Raw genomic sequence first — 19,576 nt, forward strand, 5'->3', positions numbered from 1 at the left:
AGATTCCTGCTTGGGGCAGCCAAGGGGTGGGGGGTGTCCAGCTGCTTGAGGGGGGCTCCCCGGCCACACTCACCTCCGCAGGCCGGCCAGCACCTCTGCCCTCTGCCGCTTGGCATTCTCGGTGATGATGGTGCGGTACGTCTGCCGGTCGATGGCCCATAACTCCACCAGGGTGAGCGCTGGGGGGAGAAAAGCAGGGCTGGGGTTGCATTGAGGAGACAGGAGACCCCGACCCCCCCCCCAGACATCTAAGCCCCTCCCTGCCAGGCAACTCTGCACTGGCCCCATTCGGAAAGCAAGAAGAGGCAAGCCGCCCCCTGAAGAAAATGTGCGGCTGAATAGCTTAAGAAGAGCCTGCTGGTTCTAGGAATCTTGGTAGACTGCCTCTGGAGCTGGAGGTTAATAATAATAATAACAATAACAATAACAATAATAATAATAATAATAATAATAATAATAATATATTTATATCCCACCCTCCCCAGCCAAAGCCAGGCTCAGAGCGGCTAACAACAGTAAAATAATACAGCATTCTAAAATCAATTTATTAGGAAATCAGTTCAAATCAAATTAATGGCAACCATTGGGCTGGAGTTCTGTGAGGATTACAGAAGGAGGGGGTCAGACTGTGCCTTGGCCTAAGGCCAGGTGGAACAGCTCCGTCTTGCAGGCCCTGCGGAAAGATGTCAAGTCCCGCAGGGCCCTAGTCTCTTGGGACAGAGTGTTCCACTGGATCGGGGCCACGGCCAAAAAGGCCCTGGCTCTGGTTGAGGCCAGCCTAACCTCCCTGTGGCCCGGGACCTCCAAGATGTTTTTGTTTGAAGACCGTAAGGTCCTCCGTGGGGCATACCAGGAGAGGAGGTTCCTGGGCTGTATAGGGCTTTAAAGGTTAAAACCAGTACCTTAAACCTGACCCTGTACTCCACCGGGAGCCAGGGCAACGGTGCCCCCATCTAGTCCATCACCCTGTTCTCACTGTGGTCGACCAGATGCCACAAAGGGAAACCTGCAAGCGGCATCTCCTCTCCTGCAGTTTCCAGAAACTGGGATTCGGACGCACGGCTGCCTTTCAGAGGCGCCCCCACGACCCACACGCCAGTGAGCCAAGGGGCCCGGCTGCCCACATCCCTTGCCCCGATACCTGCCCGGGGTGGGGGCCTCCCCAGCGCAAGAATGCCCCCTGCTTCACCATGCGCCTCTCCCCACTCCTCACAAAGCGCAACTGTCACATGCCAATGTCATAAATGCGCACGAGGGTGTTGCGGAAGGGAACGGCAATTTCCAAGACACGGCGTGGGCAGCTCTCTTGCCATTAACTTTCTCAAAAAACCCCACCGTCGCATCTCGACTGGCAGCATGCTGCATCGCAAGAGGCCTGCCACGCTTTGGATGGATGATAAACATGGCACCGGAAAGTCTTTGTTCCGGAACTAAAGCCAAGGGCTGGAACTTAAAAAGCAGGGCCTCCCCCCCACAATGTTTCTGATCCCCCCCCCCCAGCAATCTTCCGGAGACACGAGGGACGGGAGAAACAGGGGAGGCTGATGCAGCCTCTGTTCAATAGGTAGAGGATGCCATTGTATCATCGCCATGGCAACAGGACAAGGATGCCCCAGTCGGCTGGCTGGCAAAGGCAGGACCCATGGAGGAATTTGCCCGCCTCCTGGGCCCCAAACAGGCAAGAAAGCCGGCACTGGTGGGCAGGGATGGCTGCCCAGGGCAGAGACCCACTTGGGGCAGGCCCCCCACTAATGCGGGGGGCTTGCTAAGTGGGTCAAGTCTTACCCAACACTTGGTTCCCTCCCGGCTCTCAGCCTAATTATTTCAGATAAGTGGAAACCGTTTCCCCAGCTGCTCCGTGTTATGAGGAGCTGCTACCGTCAAGTTATTACATAAAAGCCTCACACTCCCACTTTTGTAGTGAATTAAAAAACTTGAGTGGTATCTGGGGCACAAAAGCTTCTGCCTCAATATATTTCTTCATTTTTTAAGGCGCCGCAGGAGCCGGGATGACGTGCCCTGTTTGGGTTATTATTCTGGTTATTATTCTCTTAATTAAACCTTTTCAGGGAAGAGCAGCTGCGGCCACGGATGATGCCCTCGGCACCACACATCCCCTGATCTACTCAGGGGATCCGACAAAAGGAACGACTTGTTCATGCAGCGCGGAGTGAAACTGCGGAACTCCCTCCCACTGGGGAAACCCATGGACTCCAACCGGGACGGCTGTAAGAGACGATCAGGCAGATTGGTGGAGGAAGAGAGAGCGGCCCATGGCTAGCAGCCAGGATTACTATCATTATTTATTAAATTTGTATTCTGCCCTACACCCGGGCAAGTCACAACATCTGGTACGCAGGATGAGACCCTCCCTGCCTGCAGACTGTCTCACCAGAGTGGTGCATGCTCTGGTTGTCTCCTGTTTGGACTACTGCCATGCGCTCTATGTGGGGCTACCTTTGAAGGTGACCCGGAAACTACAACTAATCCAGAATGCGGCAGCTAGACTGGTGACTGGGAGTGACCGCTAGGACCACATAACACCGGTCTTGAAAGACCTACATTGGCTCCCAGTACGTTTCCGAGCACAATTCAAAGTATTGATGCTGACCTTTAGAGCCCTAAATGGCCTCGGCCCAGTAGACCTGAAGGAGCGTCTCCACCCCCATCGTTCAGTCTGGACACAGAGATCCATCTCCGAGGGCCTTCTGGCGGTTCCCTCATTGCGAGAAGTGAGGTTACAAGGCACCAGGCAGAAGGCCTTCTCAGTGGTGGCACCCGCCCTGTGGAATGCCCTCCCAGCAGATGTCAAGGAAATAAAGAACTATCTGACTTTCAGAAGGCATCTGAAGGCAGCCCTGTTCAGGGAAGCTTTTAATGTTTGATGCATTACTGTATTTTAATATTTTGTTGGAAGCCGCCCAGAGTGGCTGGGGAAGCCCAACCAGATGGGTGGGGTATAAATAACAAATCATCATTATATTATTATTATTATTATTATTATTATTATTATTAAATCACAATATCAAAACCCATAATAACAGCTATACTGTGCCTCCTCAGTTGAATCCCAGTTGCTGAAAGGCACAAGAGGACCAGATCCTGCTTGCCGGGATCCGGCTGGCCACTGTGAGAACAAGTTGCTGAGATAGATGATGCTGATATTTACTTATATCCCACCTTTTCCCCCGACACGGAGTCAAGGAGGCTTACAGCTGAAACGGAAACAGCTAGATGGGCCATTGGCCTGATCCAGCCAGCTCTTCTCTTGCTCTTACGCAGGGGTAGGCAACCTAAGGCCTGGGGGCTGGATCCGGCCCAATCGCCTTCTCAGTCTGGCCCACGGACGGTCTGGGAATCAGTATATTTTTACATGTCCTTTTATTTAAAATGCATCTCTGGGTTATTTGTGGGGCATAGGAATTCGTTCATTATTTTTTTCAAAATATAGTCTGGCCCCCCACATGGTCTGAGGGACGGTGGACCGGCCCACTCCAAGGGGTCAAGAGCAGCCGCTGCTGGTGTCAGGGGCAGAAGGGGGCAAGGAGGGTCCCAGGGACAACCCCCCCCAACACACACGCATGCAGACCGCCTTACCTGTGACGGTGGCCGTGCGCCGGCAGTTGTACAGCACAGCCAGCTCCCCAAAGACGTCCCCCGGGAGCAGGCGGCGGAGTTGGCGTCCTTTCTGCGTCACTCTCAGCTCCCCTTCTGCAACGGGAGAACAAGGGCGGGTTCACACATGCACACACAACACTCCTGTTCTTGCCACTTTGGAATCTCAGCACTTGCAGAAGCCGCTGCCGGGTGCCAGGTGGTTGGAAAATGTCTTGGGGGGCTGGGCAAAGGGTGGGAAAGAATCACAGAATGGTAGAGTTGGAAGGGACCCTGAGGGTCATCTAGTCTAACCCCCTGAAATGCCTCGGTCCAGTAGACCTGAAGGAGCATCTCCACCCCCATCGTTCTGCCTGGACGCTGAGGTCCAGCGCTGACGGCCTTCTGGAGGTTCCCTCCATGCAAGAAGCGAAGCCACAGGAAACCAGGCAGAGGGCCTTCTCGGTGGTGGCACCCTGCCTATGGAATGCCCTCCCACCAGATGTCAAGGAAATAAACAGCTGTCTGACTTTTAGAAGACATCTGAAGGCATGTTTAGGGAAGTTTTTAATGTGTGACATTTTAATGTATTTTTAATCTTTGTTGGAAGCCGCTGCCCAGAGTGGCTGGGGAAACCCAGCCAGATGGGCAAGGTACAAAATTATTATTATTATTATTATTATTATTATTATTATTATAAATAATCTCTGACAGGTGGACAGCTAACCTCTGCTTAAATTCCTCCAAGGAAAGAGAGGTCACCGCCTCTCAAAGGAGCACAGCTGTCAATGTTTCCCTTTTTTAAAGGGAATTCCCTTATTCCGAATAGGATTCCTCGCAAGAAAAGGGAAAAGTTGACAGCTATGCAAAGGAGTCCACTCCACTGCCAAATGGGTTTTACTGCCAGGAAGTCCTTCCTGATGTTTAGTTCAAATTTTTCTTGTAAGTTGAATCCATTGGTTCAAGACCTCCCCTCTGGAGCGGGAGAAAACCAGTTTGCTCCATGAGACAACCCTTGAGATATTTGAAGATAGCTCTCATATCGCCCAAGAAAAGATCCCGGGAACTTCGGTTTCCCTTTGCAGGGACCCCCAAGGGTCATCCAGACCTACCCCACTGCAACGCAGGAATCCCAGCTGAAGAACCCCTGACAGGTGGCCATCCAACCTCAGCACCCGAAACAAACTACAGTTCCCGGGATTCTTTGGGGAAAGACAGGTGCTTAAGGGAAAGCACTCTGTAGCAGCTCAGTGGCACTCTCTTTTCCATCCATGGAGAAGGGCCTCGGAAGAGGAGCACTGTAGCCGCTTTGGTTTCCCAGCAGAGCCAGGAAATTGCTGGTGGTGTTCTTGTTCTTGTTAATTAAATGTGTATACGGCCCTATTCCCATAGATCTCTGGGCGGTTCACAACATAAAATCACAATATAAAAACCACAAAACACAGAATAAAAATAAGAACAAAAACGTACACAAAAGAATCCCCAAAATACATTTTAAAAGGGCATCAGACGTCCATCAGCAAAAGGAACTTTTTCGCCTGAAGGTGTCTAATGAAGGCGATTCCCCTGTAGAAAATCAAATGGAGCCCCTCTCCCTTTGGGGTGCTTCCAAACTCTAAAATTCTGTGATTTTTTTGGTTTTAGGCAGGCGGAAAAAACCTCTTTGGCCCTGGGTGCAAGGAGGCGCAGCCAAGAATTTGGGGTGTGTGCGTGGAGGGGCCATCCCAACGCGGGCGCCCGGGGGGTGGGGTGGTGCTGCCTGTGGATCGTCAGCCCTCTCCTTTGGGTCTGGGGTCTTCCAAGCCAAGGAGGGCGGTGGGCTCTGGAGTGGGGGCCCTCTGTCGCCTGCTCACCAGCCACGATGTACATGGTCTGCCCGTCGTCCCCCTCCGCCACCACCGTGCCCCCAGGCTGGTGCTGCTCGGGCACAAAGCTCTCCACCAGCGGCTGGCTCTTCCCGTCCCCCAGGCACCGGAGGAATTCGCTGCGCTTGACCGCGTCCAGGATCAGGCCGGTGTCCCTGGGGAGGGAAGAGGAGGGAGTTGGTGGCCATCCCAGAATCACAAGCTGGAAGAGGATGTGTGGATGGCTATGAGCCACAACAGCTCAGCCAATTCTCATGTCCTTCTCCTCTCCGGCTCGGCCGCCACCTGCCCCCACCTGGCCAGGCCACCCAAGGCTTACCTGGGGGACTTGGGAATGCAGGGCAGCTGCCAGTCGCCATCGGAGTCCAGGGGCTCAGGGACTATGCCGTGGCCTCGGCTGCCCCTGCGGGCGTCTTCCACCGGGGACTGGTCCAGAGTGCTCTCGCCCGCGGGGTCCCTGGCCTCCTCCGAGTCCTCAGCTGCGGCCAGAGGAAGCAAGAAATGATAAAATGTGTAACTTATTTTAAGGTAAAGGTAAAGGGACCCCTGCTCAGCATGGTTCATAGCTTCTCTGAGTTATTCAAGCCCCTTTGCCACGGCAAGGCAGTGATCCATGAAGGGGTTCCATAATTCATAAAATATTTATTAAAGTTTCAACATAATACAAAAATAGGCGAAAAAATAAAGAAAAAAAGAAAAAAAATAGAAAATGAAAGTACAAAATAAAAACAGTTAAAAAACAGATTAGTCTTTCCATATCCTAGCTTTCATTTGCTTGTTTCCCCGACCTCCTCACACCTCCCTTTTTTGTATTCCAGTTCAAATTAGTTAATTCAGTAAATCCTTTCCCTCTTTGATTATATCTTAATCTTTTATCTTAATATAATGTAACTTTAAATTATCACCTGTTAACAATCCACTTTTACATATTCCTTTATAACATTGCTGCTAAAAACCATTTAACTTCAATCCAACATCATTCTAACATTCATTAATTTTGCAGTATTTCTGTAAATAGTCTTTGAATTTCTTCCACTCTTCTTCCACTAACTCTTCTCCCTGGTCTCGGATTCTGCCAGTCATTTCCGCCAGTTCCATATAGTCCATCACCTTCATCTGCCATTCTTCCAGTGTGGGTAGATCTTGTATCTTCCAATACTTTGCAATAAGTATTCTTGCTGCTGTTGTGGCATACATGAAAAAAGTTCTATCCTTCTTTGACACCAATTGGCCGACTATGCCCAGGAGAAAGGCCTCTGGTTTCTTCAAAAAGGTATATTTAAATACCTTTTTCATTTCATTATAGATCATCTCCCAGAAAGCCTTAATCCTTGGGCACGTCCACCAAAGGTGAAAGAATGTACCTTCAGTTTCTTTACATTTCCAGCATTTATTATCGGGCAAATGATAGATTTTTGCATCAATTGATGCTTTTGAATTCTGGTGCTGGAGGAGACTCTTGAGAGTCCCATGGACTGCAAGAAGATCAAACCTCTCCATTCTGAAGGAAATCAGCCCTGAGTGCTCACTGGAAGGACAGATCCTGAAGCTGAGGCTCCAAGAGTTTGGCCACCTCATGGGAAGAGAAGACTCCCTGGAAAAGACCCTGATGTTGGGAAAGATGGAGGGGTTGGGAGGGACCTGAGTCCAAAAGCCTGGACAGCCGAGGCTGCCCATCACTGTGGACAACATGGAGCCAAACAGACTGAGGATCTGACTCAGTGCAAGGCGGCTTCCCGTGCTTCTGAAATCATAGAATTGCAGAGCTGCAAGAGACCCCCAAAGGTCATCCATTCCAACCCCCTGCAATGCAGGAATCTCAGCTAAAGCATCCATGACAGGTGGCCATCCAATCTCTGCTTAGAAACCTCCAAGGAAGGAGAGACCACAACCTCCTGAGGGAGACTGATCCACTATTGAACAGCTCTTACTATCAGAAATTCTTCCTAATGTTTAGTCGGAATCTCCTTCCTTGTAACTTGAAGCCATGGGTTCGAGTCCTGCCCTCCAGAGCAAGAGAGAACAAGCTTGCTCCATCTTTCATGGGACAGCCCTTGAGATATTTGAAGATGGCTCTCCTGTCTCCCCTGAGCCTCCTCTTTCCCAGGCTCAACATACCCAGCTCCTTCAACCGCTCCTCATCAGGCTTGGTTTCTGTGCCCCCCCCAAATAACCTCTCCTTGGTGTGCCGTTGAGGGGAGTTCTGCTTCTGAAGATTGGGGGGCATTTGGGGGCAGCCTCAGTAGGGGCTCCTATGCCTTAAAGACCTATGGGGCAGGAAGAGCTGTGGGCCAGGCACCTGTTGAACGTAACGCTCCAAAGAACATCAGAAGCGTCTGCCAGGTCAGGTCAAAGGGGGCAGCCCCTATGAGAGGGGGGGGGAGTCTCTGCCCCAAGGCGGAGGCAGCCTAGAAATCCAGACAAAGGAACCAGAGGCATCAAAGACAGTCGCTGCTTTGACTGCAAGGCAAGGTCGGGGGGGGGCAGATTACGTGGGGCACCCCCTAGGTGGCAGGCTGGGTGACGGACAGATCTGACCCACAGGAAGAGATTTAGGAAGAGCCACTTGCCAGCAGAAGGGGCGCCCTTGGAAGGTGGTGGATTCTCCTTGGTCACAGATTCTTGCATCGCAGGAGGTTGGGCTGGATGACCCTTGGAGATCCCTTCCAGCTTATCAGTTCTACCATTCCGTGATCAATTGCAGATCTTTAAACACACATCTGTCACTCGGGGATTCTTGAGCTGCGATTCCGGAATTGCAAGGGGTTGGGCGAGGTGGCGCTTGAGGGTCCCGACTCCCAAACCCCAAGATCCTGAGACATGCCCATCTCCCCCCGGGGAGCCCTCCTGCACAAGCCCCATTGAGATGAACGGGAGCCCATGACGCCGTGCTTGTGCAGGAGAACTTCCCGGCAGATCATGTCCCAGGCGCCAGAGGTTTTTGGCTGCGGAGCTGGAGGTCTCGGAATCCCAGAATGATCTTCCATGACTTCTGTGCGGAGGGCAAGATTCCTCCACAACCTGTTGCTCGTTCAGTGGAACTCCAGAGAGAGAGAGAGGCAGAAAGGGGGCGCCCCCACCTCTTTCTGGGCCCCCCTCTCCTCTGACCCACACAAACCCCCCACCCTCTGTCCCGGGTCTCCTTACCAGCCTGGGGCAGCGCCACGCTCTCCAGGAATTCCTTCTCCTCTTGCAAGCGCAGATCCCTCAGGTGAAGATCCATCTCCTTTTTTCTGGCTGGGGGGGCAGATTTCAAGAGGCGTCAACTCCGTTTTCTTCGAGGCTGTCAGGAAACAGAAGAGTGCTGGGGAGGGTGAAGAAGACGCCCCCCCAGTAGTTCCCCACTGCCGCTGATGCCAGCTGGGGGGGGCAGTGGCACCATTTATGCCAGGGACCCTCATCTCCCCAGGAATCTCTGGGACACCCAGCCAGGTATGGGGCGTGGGAGTCTCCAGCAGCAGCGCCCCACAGGCTCTCTCAGTCCCGCCAGCACCCAGAGCGCCCCACGCAGTCCCCAAGACCCCTGCCCCACACTCCGTGCCACCCTCCCCAAGGCGGCACCTGTAGCCCAGCTCTCAAGCGCTGCCAAGCGCCCGGCTGCCTCCGCTCTGCCGCCGCTCCAGCTGCCGAGTGAGGGGCTGGTGGGCGAATGAGTCACCCCAGTTTCTGTGGGAGGGGGGAGGGGGGCAGGGGGGCGTGCCAACATCCTCGCTTGGGCATGGCTGCCGCGCCGCTAGCTCCCTGCCCTCTGAGCTCCTCCACCAAACATGATGCCAACCTGTTGCCAGGGCAACCAGCCCAATTCCAGCGCCTTTCACTCAAGCACAGGATTCTCCCCAGAGAATGCGGGGTGGGGGGAGGGGGAGGGCAAAGCAAAGTGGGGGGAGCTGGGGGGGCTGGGGGAGGGGGGCATCCGTCCTGGACCGGGGGGGGAGCAGGGGGGGCAAACTCCATCGCTGATGGAATAGGAGTGGGAAGGGAAGGGGGGGCGTTTAGTGGAGCCAAACACTTTGCCCATTCAGTCATATCGCAGAATCAGAGCATTGTGAATAGGAAGGGACCCGGGGGTCATCTAGTCCAACCCCCTAACTTGTCCTAAAACACCCACCACCACAGAGAGAAAGGCAAGGCAGGGGTGACCCAGGAGACACAGCAAATCCTCTCTCCACCCCAAGAGGCACCTGTATGCCAGCAGGTGGCTTGGGGCAACCCTGAGGCAAGTGGCAGATGCCAGGCTGATGTGCCAGGGCCACAGAGGCAGCCACTATTCGTGGTCTCAGCCTGGCCAGCTCCTCCAGGGTTTATTCCGAGACAGAAAACGGCGCAGGAGACTTCCACAAGTCAGCCCAAAGGAAGGGCCAGCGGTCGCTCAGGCGCAGAGCACCTTCTTGGCATCTCGAAGGTTGCCAGGGCACAGGGCCAGGAACTGCCCCCTACCTGGAACCCTGGGAGAGCGGTTGCTGCTGCGGTCAGTGTGGACAAGACTGAGCTATGTGGACCAAGAGGCTTGACTTGGCTGAAGGCAGCTGCCTATGAGGTAGCAAAGGAGAAGAGGGTGCCTCTGAGCATGTCAGAAGCACGAGAGCTGTGGGGCAACCAGGTGGCACCTTCCAGGGATCTGGAAGGGGTTTTACGGGGGGGGGGGGGCTAAGTCCCAGCGCCTCCTGTCAGAAACAGATCTGGCCCTGGCTGGGCAGGCAGATGAAACTCCGCTTGGGACCAATTGGATGCCCTCAAAGGAGCCCTCAAAGCTCTGCTCAGCTCTCCGCCTCTGGGCCAGGCCAGGAGTGAGGGGGCACCTCCATGCTCTCCATCCTTTCTCCGGTGATAACAGGGACACCCCATTCTACATCAGGAAGCATCTTCTGCCTTTGATCATATACACACAGCGATCTGTTGCCTCTCTGCGTCCCTCACAGGGTTGTTGTAAAGGAAAAATGTGCGAGCGAAGTGATCATGTACAACACCTTCCACAGATAAATGGAATGAAATAAAAATGTAGTGGTGAGCTGCCTTGAGGCTGCCAGGGGAAAAGGTCGAATATATTAATAACACTAATGGAAACTATGAGAATGAGCGTTTCCTTCATCTGGAGCACGGAAGTTATTTTCAGGAGAAACAGGACTCCACTTTCCCACCTACACACCCAGCCACCACTTTGAATTGTTCTCTGTGGAGGAGGAGGAGGAAAAAAGGAAAACCAAGATATTCCAGGATCAAATCAGAAACTGGGACAGCTTCTGTAATTCCGGGGCTGTCCCTGGAAAATTGGAACATTTGGAGGGTCTGCACCCCCACCCACAAGAACATGAGGAGACCCTGCTGGATCAGACCAGGGTCCCATCTAATCCTGGTCTCACAGTGGCTGATGGGATGCCTGTTAAAAAGGTCAAGGACCCCTGGAGGGTGAAGTCCAGTTGAAGGCGACTCTGGGGTTGCGGCGCTCATCTCGCTTTCAGGCCAAGGGAGTCGGTGTTGTCCACAGACAGATTTCTGGGTCATGTGGCCAGCAGGACTAAACCACTTCTGGTGCAATGGGACACCGTGACGGAAACCAGAGCGCATGAAAACGCCATTTACCTTCCCACCACAGCGGTACCTATTTATCTACTTGCACTGGCCTGCTTTCAAACAGCTAGATCTCTCAGCGGCCTTTGACACCATCGACCATAACATCCGTCTGGACCGCCTAGAGGAGCTGGGAGCTGGGGGCACTGTCATACAGCGGTTCCGCTCCTTCCTCCTGGGACGTGTCCAGAAAGTGGTGGTGGGGGATGAGTGTTCAGACCCCTGGGCTCTCACTTGTGGGGTGCCTCAGGGTTCTGTCCTCTCCCCCATGCTTTTTAACATCTGAATGCAGCCACTGGGAGAGATCATAAGGGGGTTTGGGCTGGGTGTCCATCAATATGCGGAAGATACCCAGCTCAACCTCCCTTTCAAATCAGAATCAGTGAAGGCGGTGAAGGTCCTGTGTGAGTGCCTGGAGGCAGTTGGAGGATGGATGGCAGCTAACAGATTGAGGTTGAATCCTGACAAGACAGAAGTACTGTTTTTGGGGGACAGGAGGTGGGCAGGTGTGGGGGATTCCCTGGTCCTGAATGGGGTAACTGTGCCCCTGAAGGACCAGGTGCGCAGCCTGGGGGTCATTCTGGACTCACAGCTTTCCATGGAGGTGCAGGTCAATTCTGTGTCCAGGGCAGCTGTCTACCAGCTCCATCTGGTATGCAGGATGAGACCCTCCCTGCCCGCAGACTGTCTCGCCAGAGTGGTGCATGCTCTAGTTATCTCTCGCTTGGACTACTGCAATGCGCTCTATGTGGGGCTACCTTTGAAGGTGACCCGGAAACTACAACTAGACCAGAATGCAGCAGCTAGACTGGTGACTGGGAGCGGCCACTGAGACCACATAACACCGGTCTTGAGAGATCTGCATTGGCTCCCAGTAGGTTTCTGAGCACAATTCAGAGTGTTGGTGCTGACCTTTAAAGCCCTAAACGGCCTCAGTTCAGTATCCCTGAAGGAGCGTCTCCACCCCCATCATTCTGCCCGGACACTGAGGTCCAGCTCCGAGGGCCTTCTGGAGGTTCCCTCCCTGCGAGAAGCAAAGCTACAGGAAACCAGGCCTTCTGGGTGGTGGCGCCCGCCCTGTGGAACACCCTTCCACCAGATGTCAAAGAGAAAAATAACTACCTGACATTCAGAAGACATCTTAAGGCAGCCCTGTTCAGGGAAGTTTTTAATATTTAATGCTGTATTGTTTTTAACGCTCGATTGGGAGCCGCCCAGAGTGGCTGGGGAAACTCAGCCAGATGGGCGGTGTATAAATAATAAAATTATTATTATTATTATTATATTGGCCTGAGCACCAGAGTCCTCTCCTCTCTTGTGGTTTCCAGCAACTGGCATTCAGAAGCACTGCTGTCTCTTTTAAAGCCATCTAGCTTGGTGGTTATCACTGTCTCCTGAGGGGGTGAGTTCCATAGGTTAACACTGCACTGCATAGAGAAGCAATTTATTTCATCTTTCCTCCGTCTTCAGCTTCATTGGATGTCTGTAAGTTTCAGTGTTAGGAAAGAGGAGGGAGAGCAACTTTCCTCTGTCCACGCCTTGTGTAATTTTAGAGACTTCTAACATGTCACCTCTTACTGAGAGCTTGACAAAATTCAGGATGGCTGGGGATTGGTTTTGAGGATGCCCAGCTGGGCAGGGGGCTGGAAGCTGCCCGGTGTGCCTTGTGCCCTGAGAGAGCAGCGCTGGGTCTCCTCCTCTGGGCGTGAGCTTGCTAAGCCGGCTCCGAGTTCTAGTTCTCCGTCAGGAGGACTGAAATGCCCCTCTGGCCCCAAAGGCTTTCTGGGAAATGGTATATAATGAGTTTAAGAAAATGTTTAAAAATAGTTTTGTTAAAAACCAGAAGCCTTTTTATTGGGTGAAGAGATACCAAGGGAAGCTAAAAGACTGTTTATGTGTGCAACAACCGCAGCAAGAATTATTTTAGCCCCAAAATGGAAACAACAAGAAGTACCAACGGAAGAAGAGGGGCAGAGGAAGATGATGGAGTTTGCGGAACTGGTGAAGCTGACGGGAAAAATCCAAAACCGGCATGATCAAGTATTCCAAAAGGACTGGAGTAAATTTATACGATGTTTGAAAGATTATTGTAAGCAATTAACATCGCTAGCAGGGTTGTCTGAAGACTTGTAATGAGAAATTTTCTACCTTTCTACATCTGTTTAAATTTTGAGTCATTCTGTAATGAGTGCAATTAGAATTGGAAAATGATATAAATTTAATTTTGAAAGCCACGAGGCGGGAGGGAAGGAAGCTGATAGGCTCTAAAGAGCCAGGGCGGTAAAGTGGATAATGATGATGTGAACGTATATAATTAAATGGAAAATAAATAAAAATTATTTAGAGAGAAATGCCCCTCTGCCCCCTCCCCAGGCTCCCAGCTGCTTGCCTTCTGTTGCCTGGACCAGGGCAGAGACCTTTTAATGGAAGGCTCTTGGCTGAGACTCCCACCCCCTGAAAAAAACCAAGCCGTGGGGGCGTTTCCCCCCCCCCCATACACATAAGGGCTTTCCTGCACATCTAAGGAGAATGTCTCAGACACACACAGCTGTAAAGACACACAGGGGAGAGACCCCGAGACCCCTGGACACATTGGGGAGGGGACACCTGCCCCCCACCCGAGAGACCACCAACCACTTCTGGGAATCTCAGCTCCAAAGCCTGAGCCACATGCGCCTCTGCAGCAGGGGCTGGATCAGGCCCAAAGGGGCCCCTCTAGTCCAGCCTCCCAGCCCACCAGACGCCCCTTCGGAAGCCCAGGAACGGGGTGCAAAGGCAACAGGCCTCCCCTCCCCGCCTAGTCACCCCAGTCTCCTGCCTCTGATGCTGGAGGGCGAGAGTCTGCCCTGGGGTGGAAGTGGGGTGCCCTCTCTCCCCCCTGCGCCCACCCTTCCCTCTTCCTCCAGCCCCCCAGCCCCATTCCCTGCTCTGAGCAAACCTGGGGGGGTGCCATGTCAGCGCTGGAATCTTCCAAGTGTCCCTGAGCTCCTGGCCGGACACACCCTGCCTGCAAGTTAGGCATTAACTCGGGAGGTGGACTGCCTCTCCTCCCTCTCAGAGATGCCTCTCCAGGAAGAGCTGCCTTCTCTGCTCCCCACTGGCGGCAAGGAAAGGGGGCAGGGGCCAGGAGCCCAGCCGGACACCCCACAAATGGCAGAACCAGGAAGGGGTTGCCATGGCCAAGCCCAGAGGGGTGGCTCAGGCTGGGAAGGAGGAAGGGGTCCCAGCTCCCTTCTAACTGCGGCAAGTCGGGGGTCCTGCCCCACAGCTCCACTGCCATTCTCCAGCCCGCCCTGCGCTCCAGAGGAGAACCTGGTCTGTCCAGTCCAGCATTCTGCTCCCACCGTGGACAACCAAACGCCCATTGCGGGGAATTCGAACACAAGAGCAGCTCTTCCGTCCTGCGGTTTCCAGCAAGTGGAATTCAGAAGCATCGCTGACTCCGACCACAAAGGGCTTTACTATGCACTGCATGAAAAGGTCCTTCCCTTTACCTCTCCTGAATCTTCCAATGTGCCTTACGGGCTTGGGAAAGGGTCTTTTCTGTGGTGGCTCCTCAAATGTGCAACTCCCTTCCGACTGAGGTGCGTCTGGCCCAAATCTCTCTGCTACTTAAGTCACATCTTTTTCTGCAGGTGCCGGCAGGAAGGGAGGCCTGATTGCTGCTGCAACTGCTGCTCTTTTGCAATTGCTCTTCGGTGAATTGCCCCTGGCTGTTAAGGATTTCATGGTTTCTACGTGTTTTTTATTTGCTTGCCTGTTGTAATTCTGAGGCTTGGGCAGAAGGGGATATAAAATAGCTAAACAAACAAATAAAAAGGGCAGGCAACCTAAAACACACAGATAATCTAGTCAAGTGTCCAATATAAACAAATAGCATCCTAAAAAAGCTCTGGCTACTCTTTCAGTTACGAGCATTTTTTGTAATACAATATATTTTCATTTGCCCCACTGCCTTCCAGTACGTCTCCAGAAGAAGAAAAGGCTCAGGAGTGAACTCTACGCAAATCCAGAGTGGAGTCCCTAAGGCGGTTGGGTGGCGCCTTGTGCGCCTCCTTCCTGCAATTCATGCAGCCAAACTGGTGCCAAATATCTTGCTCTGCTTTCCTTTGGACCCCATCAGCGAGGCCGAGATGGGGGTCTTGTCGCCTGGGTAGCCCAGGACCTCCAGACACACAGCCCAGGTCCCTTGGGTGCTGCCATTTCTCCCTTCTCTCCTGGGACAGACAGAAGCCAGCAACCATATTCTCACCACCGCCATATATTATGCATGCCGTTCTTCTGTATTCTGTTATTAAACGAGTTCATCTGTCTCCATGTGTGTTTTCTAATGTTCTGACATTCAAAAGCCCAAATTGCTTCCGTTACTCATTTCAGCGGGGAGAAAGAACAGGGAAGGGATGGGTGCCACTGCCGCTTCCTAGAAATCCCAAAACGGTGCACGGATCTCTCAGGCAACCGTTCCTTTTCCGACCTCCCTCCTCTTTCTTGTTGGGGAAATCGCTCTGTTAGCTTCACCAGGGTTGCCACAAGACCCCCAGAGGGCTCGGCATCAGTGGGTTGGACTACAGGACCCTTCAGATTTAGGATTCTCTGTTCCTCTGCTCCCTTCCTCAAAGGGAGGGAGGCACCTGAGTTTTCTGGATCAGGCACAGAGATGTCTATGGCTGACCGAGATGCCCATGTGCCATGTGCGCAGATCCGCAGAGACGGCGCACAGCAATGTCTGGTGAGTTTAATGCCAATTTCCCCCCTTTAAGAAGTAGCCAATGGACTATTATGTATGACTTTTGTGCAATTGCACTAGATGCTCAGGGTTACTTGAATATGCTAAGTGTTTCCAGTTTCAGATAACCAGACTTAAGCTTTTGAGCAAGGATGCTCAAGGAACGAAGACTTAATTAACAGCTCACGGCTGATTTGATGGTGCAAAAATGTTTTGCTCCTTTTTGTTTTGGTTTTGTACATGAGTTGGACTTTGTGAAAACAAACTTTCAATATAATAATGGTTGAGCATTTTGTATGTAATAAAGTTTTATAGTTGAAATTTAACTAGTATTTCTAATACTTTCTAAAAATGAGAATTGTATTGGATACTTCATTTTATCTTTACTTTAGAGAAGCTCTCAAGCTAAGTGAAAACCAATAAAAGTGTAAAAGTTAAATAATAAAAAAAAAGCAATGTCTGGTGAGCTTTCCTACCTGAACAAAACTCTGGGCTCTCCTGCAGATCCAGTTCATTTCCATGGGACTTGCTTTTCCCCCTCGGATCTCAGGCATCTTGGGAGGCAGTTCTGGAATGATGGGGGGGGGGTGCTTACATTTTTATTGCTGGGTAACTAAATTCTGTATAGTTCAAGCTCTGGTTTTCCCAGTAGTGATGTATGGAAGTGAGAGCTGGACCATGAAGAAGGCTGATCGCCGAAGAATTGATGCTTTTGAATTCTGGTGCTGGAGGAGACTCTGGAGAGTCCCATGGACTGCAAGAAGATCAAACCTCTCCATTCTGAAGGAAATCAGCCCTGAGTGCTCACGGGAAGGACAGATCCTGAAGCTGAGGCTCCAAGACTTTGGCCACCTCATGAGAAGAGAAGACTCCCTGGAAAAGACCCTAATGTTGGGAAAGATGGAGGGCCCAAGGAGAAGGGGACGACAGAGGACGAGATGGTGGGTCAGTGTTCTCGAAGCTACCAGCATGAGTCTGACCAAACTGCGGGAGGCAGCAGAAGACAGGAGGGCCTGGCGTGCTCTGGTCCAGGGGGTCACAAAGAGGCGGACATGACTAAACAACTAAACAACTAAACAACAACAAACCCTATACAAAAATGAACATTAAATCAAAACAGAGAGGAGCAAATGCATGCCTAGGGGCTGGCGCAGTCACTGTGTCCATAGACAAGAAGATGCAGAACAGGAGCTTTTTCTTCCACAGTTGAAGAGAGTTTTAAAAGGTGCTGATCGCCATCTATTTCATTTCTGCAAGTTATGCAGCCGTGCCGCACAGAGCAGAAATCTAAATTAGCCGCCGCTCTCTTGGAGGAGAGGATCTTGCAGGTCAATTTTTCAGCAATTGCTCCTTGCCATAATTTCTGGTGCCAGGGAGCCAAAGTCAAGTAGGCAGCCACCCTCATTCTCCACTGAGACCTCCTGAGCATCCTAAAGTCTTGGGATTTAGCATCAGCCCTGACCCTTTCCGAGTTGCCGATTCCAAGAAACGGGATCTCGTTCCTGTACGTTAACAACGCCTTTTTATTGCCAGGGTCTGTCTGCATAGCTAGTTGTTTGAATAAGTTGAAATAATAATAATAATAAAAAATAATAATAATAATAATAATAATTGCTAGTTGCTAGTTGCTAGTTGCTTGTTTGCATGCAACTTTGGGAGCAGAGCTAAGCTCCTTTTTGCCCTCAAGCACAATTTGATGGATCCAGAAGACCAAAAAAATTACACTTATTCCTTATTTATTTTTATTTTATTTAAATTTCTACACCACTTAAAACCTTTAAGAGGTTTACAAAAGCATAAAGCATTAGCATAAAGAGGTGTTTAAAGCCATTCAAAATATTATTAAAATCAAATAATAGTAATAATAATAGTAATAATAATAATAATAATAATAATAATAGTTTATTATTTGTTCCCTGCCCATCTGACTGGGTTGCCACTCTGGGCAACTTCCAGCATATATAAAAACACAGTAAAACATTAAACCTTAAAAAGCTTCCCTATACAGGGCTGCCTTCAGATATTTCCTAAATGTTATAAAAATATTATACCCAGAACAAACTCAGTTGGTCTCTAAGGTGCTACTGGACAATTTTTTTATTTATTTCAACTGTGTCAGACCAACATGGCTACCTACCTGAATCCTTACTCATCTCCTTAACATCTGATGGGAGGGCATTTCACAGAGTGGGCGCCACTACCGAGAAGGCCCGCTACTGAGAAGATAAAACACGTGTAATATTATTATTATTATTATTATTATTATTATTATTATTATTATTGCTATTATTATTATTTTATCTGTATCCTGCCCATCTGACTGCGTCGCCCCAGCCACTCTGGGCTGCTTCTACATGTAACTTCTACATGTGTGGATAGACTTTTCTAAACAGAAAAGTTTTTAGCAGGTGCTGAAACAGTGAAGGCACCTGCTTGAGGTCAACAGGCAGGGAGTTCCCAAGCGCAGTTGCTGTGCTATCAGAAGATCCATTTCTTACAAGTGCAAAGTGGATCTGATGTTGCACCTGTTACCAGTGCCAGCTCAAAGCACTTGCGGGGGCTCATGGGGAGTAAGGCGACCTCCCAAGGGCTATATAAACCGACCTTGAACTTGACTCAGTTGCAAATGGGGAGCCAGTGCGGATCTCCAAGCACTGAGCTGCGTGCTGATTGGCTCTCACGCCCGCCAGCGATCCTGCTGCAGCTTTCTGCACTGACCACAGCTCCTGGACCCAGTGCAAGGGAGGCCTCCCACAGGGTGCACCGCAGAACACCTGTTCAGTATAAATCAATATTTTGCATCATTATTCCTTCATTGCAGCGGGTTGGGCTAGATGACCCTTGGAGCCCCTTCTCTTGTTTTTTTCTCCGCCTCCTCTAGAGAGATAGAAAGCAGAGGCAGGCAGTTGGCTTGTGACTGGCCTGAGCTGCTGGCCCTGCGACAGGCTGGCAAGGGAGAGAGCCTTCCCTGCGCCCTTTGGATAGGAACAAGGTCCCCTCGGGTCATGCAAAAGCCTCTGTGCAGAGATGCGGGAAAGTCGAGAGCTCCCTCTAGGGAGGAAAAAGAAGCAGCAGAGAGATCAGCTTCTGGCCATCGCATTTGCAGAAGATCCGCTGCAGCAGGAAATCCAGTTTTGTGTTTCCTTTGGCGATCCCTCGTAGCCAAGTAAACATGGTTTTAACAATGAGTCCGTAAGTGACTGTGGAGGCCAATTCTGGATCCACACATCCTTCCACAGTGGGGACATTGGTTTCCGGGCGGGAGTTGATCACGGTGTGGATTTGCCAAATGTGCCTTCCTCTTAGCACGTTTCTCCCTTGCGTCCTGCGTTTAAGTGTCTTCAAAGCCCAGGACACCTTTGGTAAAGGCTGTTCTCCAACTGGAGCGCTTGCAGGCCAGTGTTTCCCAATTATTGGTGTTTATACTGCATTTTTTTAAAAATTGCCTTGAGACAAATTTTAAATCTCTTTTGGTTTAAACCTCTTTTGTTGACCACCAGCATTATGCTTTCCATTTTTAAGTTTGGAGTAAGTAGTTGCTTTGGAAGACGAGAATCAGGCATCTGCACAACATGACCAGTCCAAGGAAGCTGATGTTGAAGAATCATTGCTTTGACACTGGTGATCTTTGCTTCTTCCCATACAATGGTATTAGTTCACCTGTCTTCCTAAGTGATTGTAATTTTTGGGAAACACCGTTGGTGGGATCTTTCGAGGAGTTGGAGATGGCCTTTATAAGTGGTCCATGTTTCACAAGCATACAGTAAGGTTGGTAGTACAATAGCTTTGTAAACAAGCATTTTGGTTTCCTTGCAAATGTCCA

The 19,576-nt window shown here is 51.0% G+C and overlaps 1 protein-coding gene across 3 annotated transcripts in view; it reads right to left on the reverse strand.

The window, feature by feature from the left end:
- LOC308474544 (cGMP-dependent protein kinase 1-like) overlaps positions 1-16,252 on the reverse strand; it is a 36,351-nt gene extending 20,099 nt beyond the window's left edge. Inside the window, exons 1-6 of one of the 3 annotated variants that reach the window (XM_081000991.1) lie at positions 16,230-16,252; positions 8,607-8,742; positions 5,779-5,938; positions 5,448-5,614; positions 3,598-3,711; positions 74-179 (exon numbers count right to left, since the gene is read on the reverse strand). In XM_081000991.1, the coding sequence (XP_080857117.1) occupies positions 74-179; positions 3,598-3,711; positions 5,448-5,614; positions 5,779-5,938; positions 8,607-8,682 (623 nt within the window). In that variant the 5' untranslated portion in view covers positions 8,683-8,742; positions 16,230-16,252. Of the gene's footprint in view, positions 1-73; positions 180-3,597; positions 3,712-5,447; positions 5,615-5,778; positions 5,939-8,606; positions 8,743-9,020; positions 9,193-13,965; positions 14,082-16,229 lie in introns of those variants that run through there. The other 2 variants (XM_081000990.1, XM_081000989.1) reach the window with 2 other exon arrangements.
- Between the last annotated feature and the right edge of the window lie 3,324 nt (positions 16,253-19,576).

This window comes from Podarcis pityusensis (assembly GCF_964106645.2).
Source record: "Podarcis pityusensis genome assembly, chromosome: 3".
Taxonomy (NCBI): domain Eukaryota; kingdom Metazoa; phylum Chordata; class Lepidosauria; order Squamata; family Lacertidae; genus Podarcis; species Podarcis pityusensis.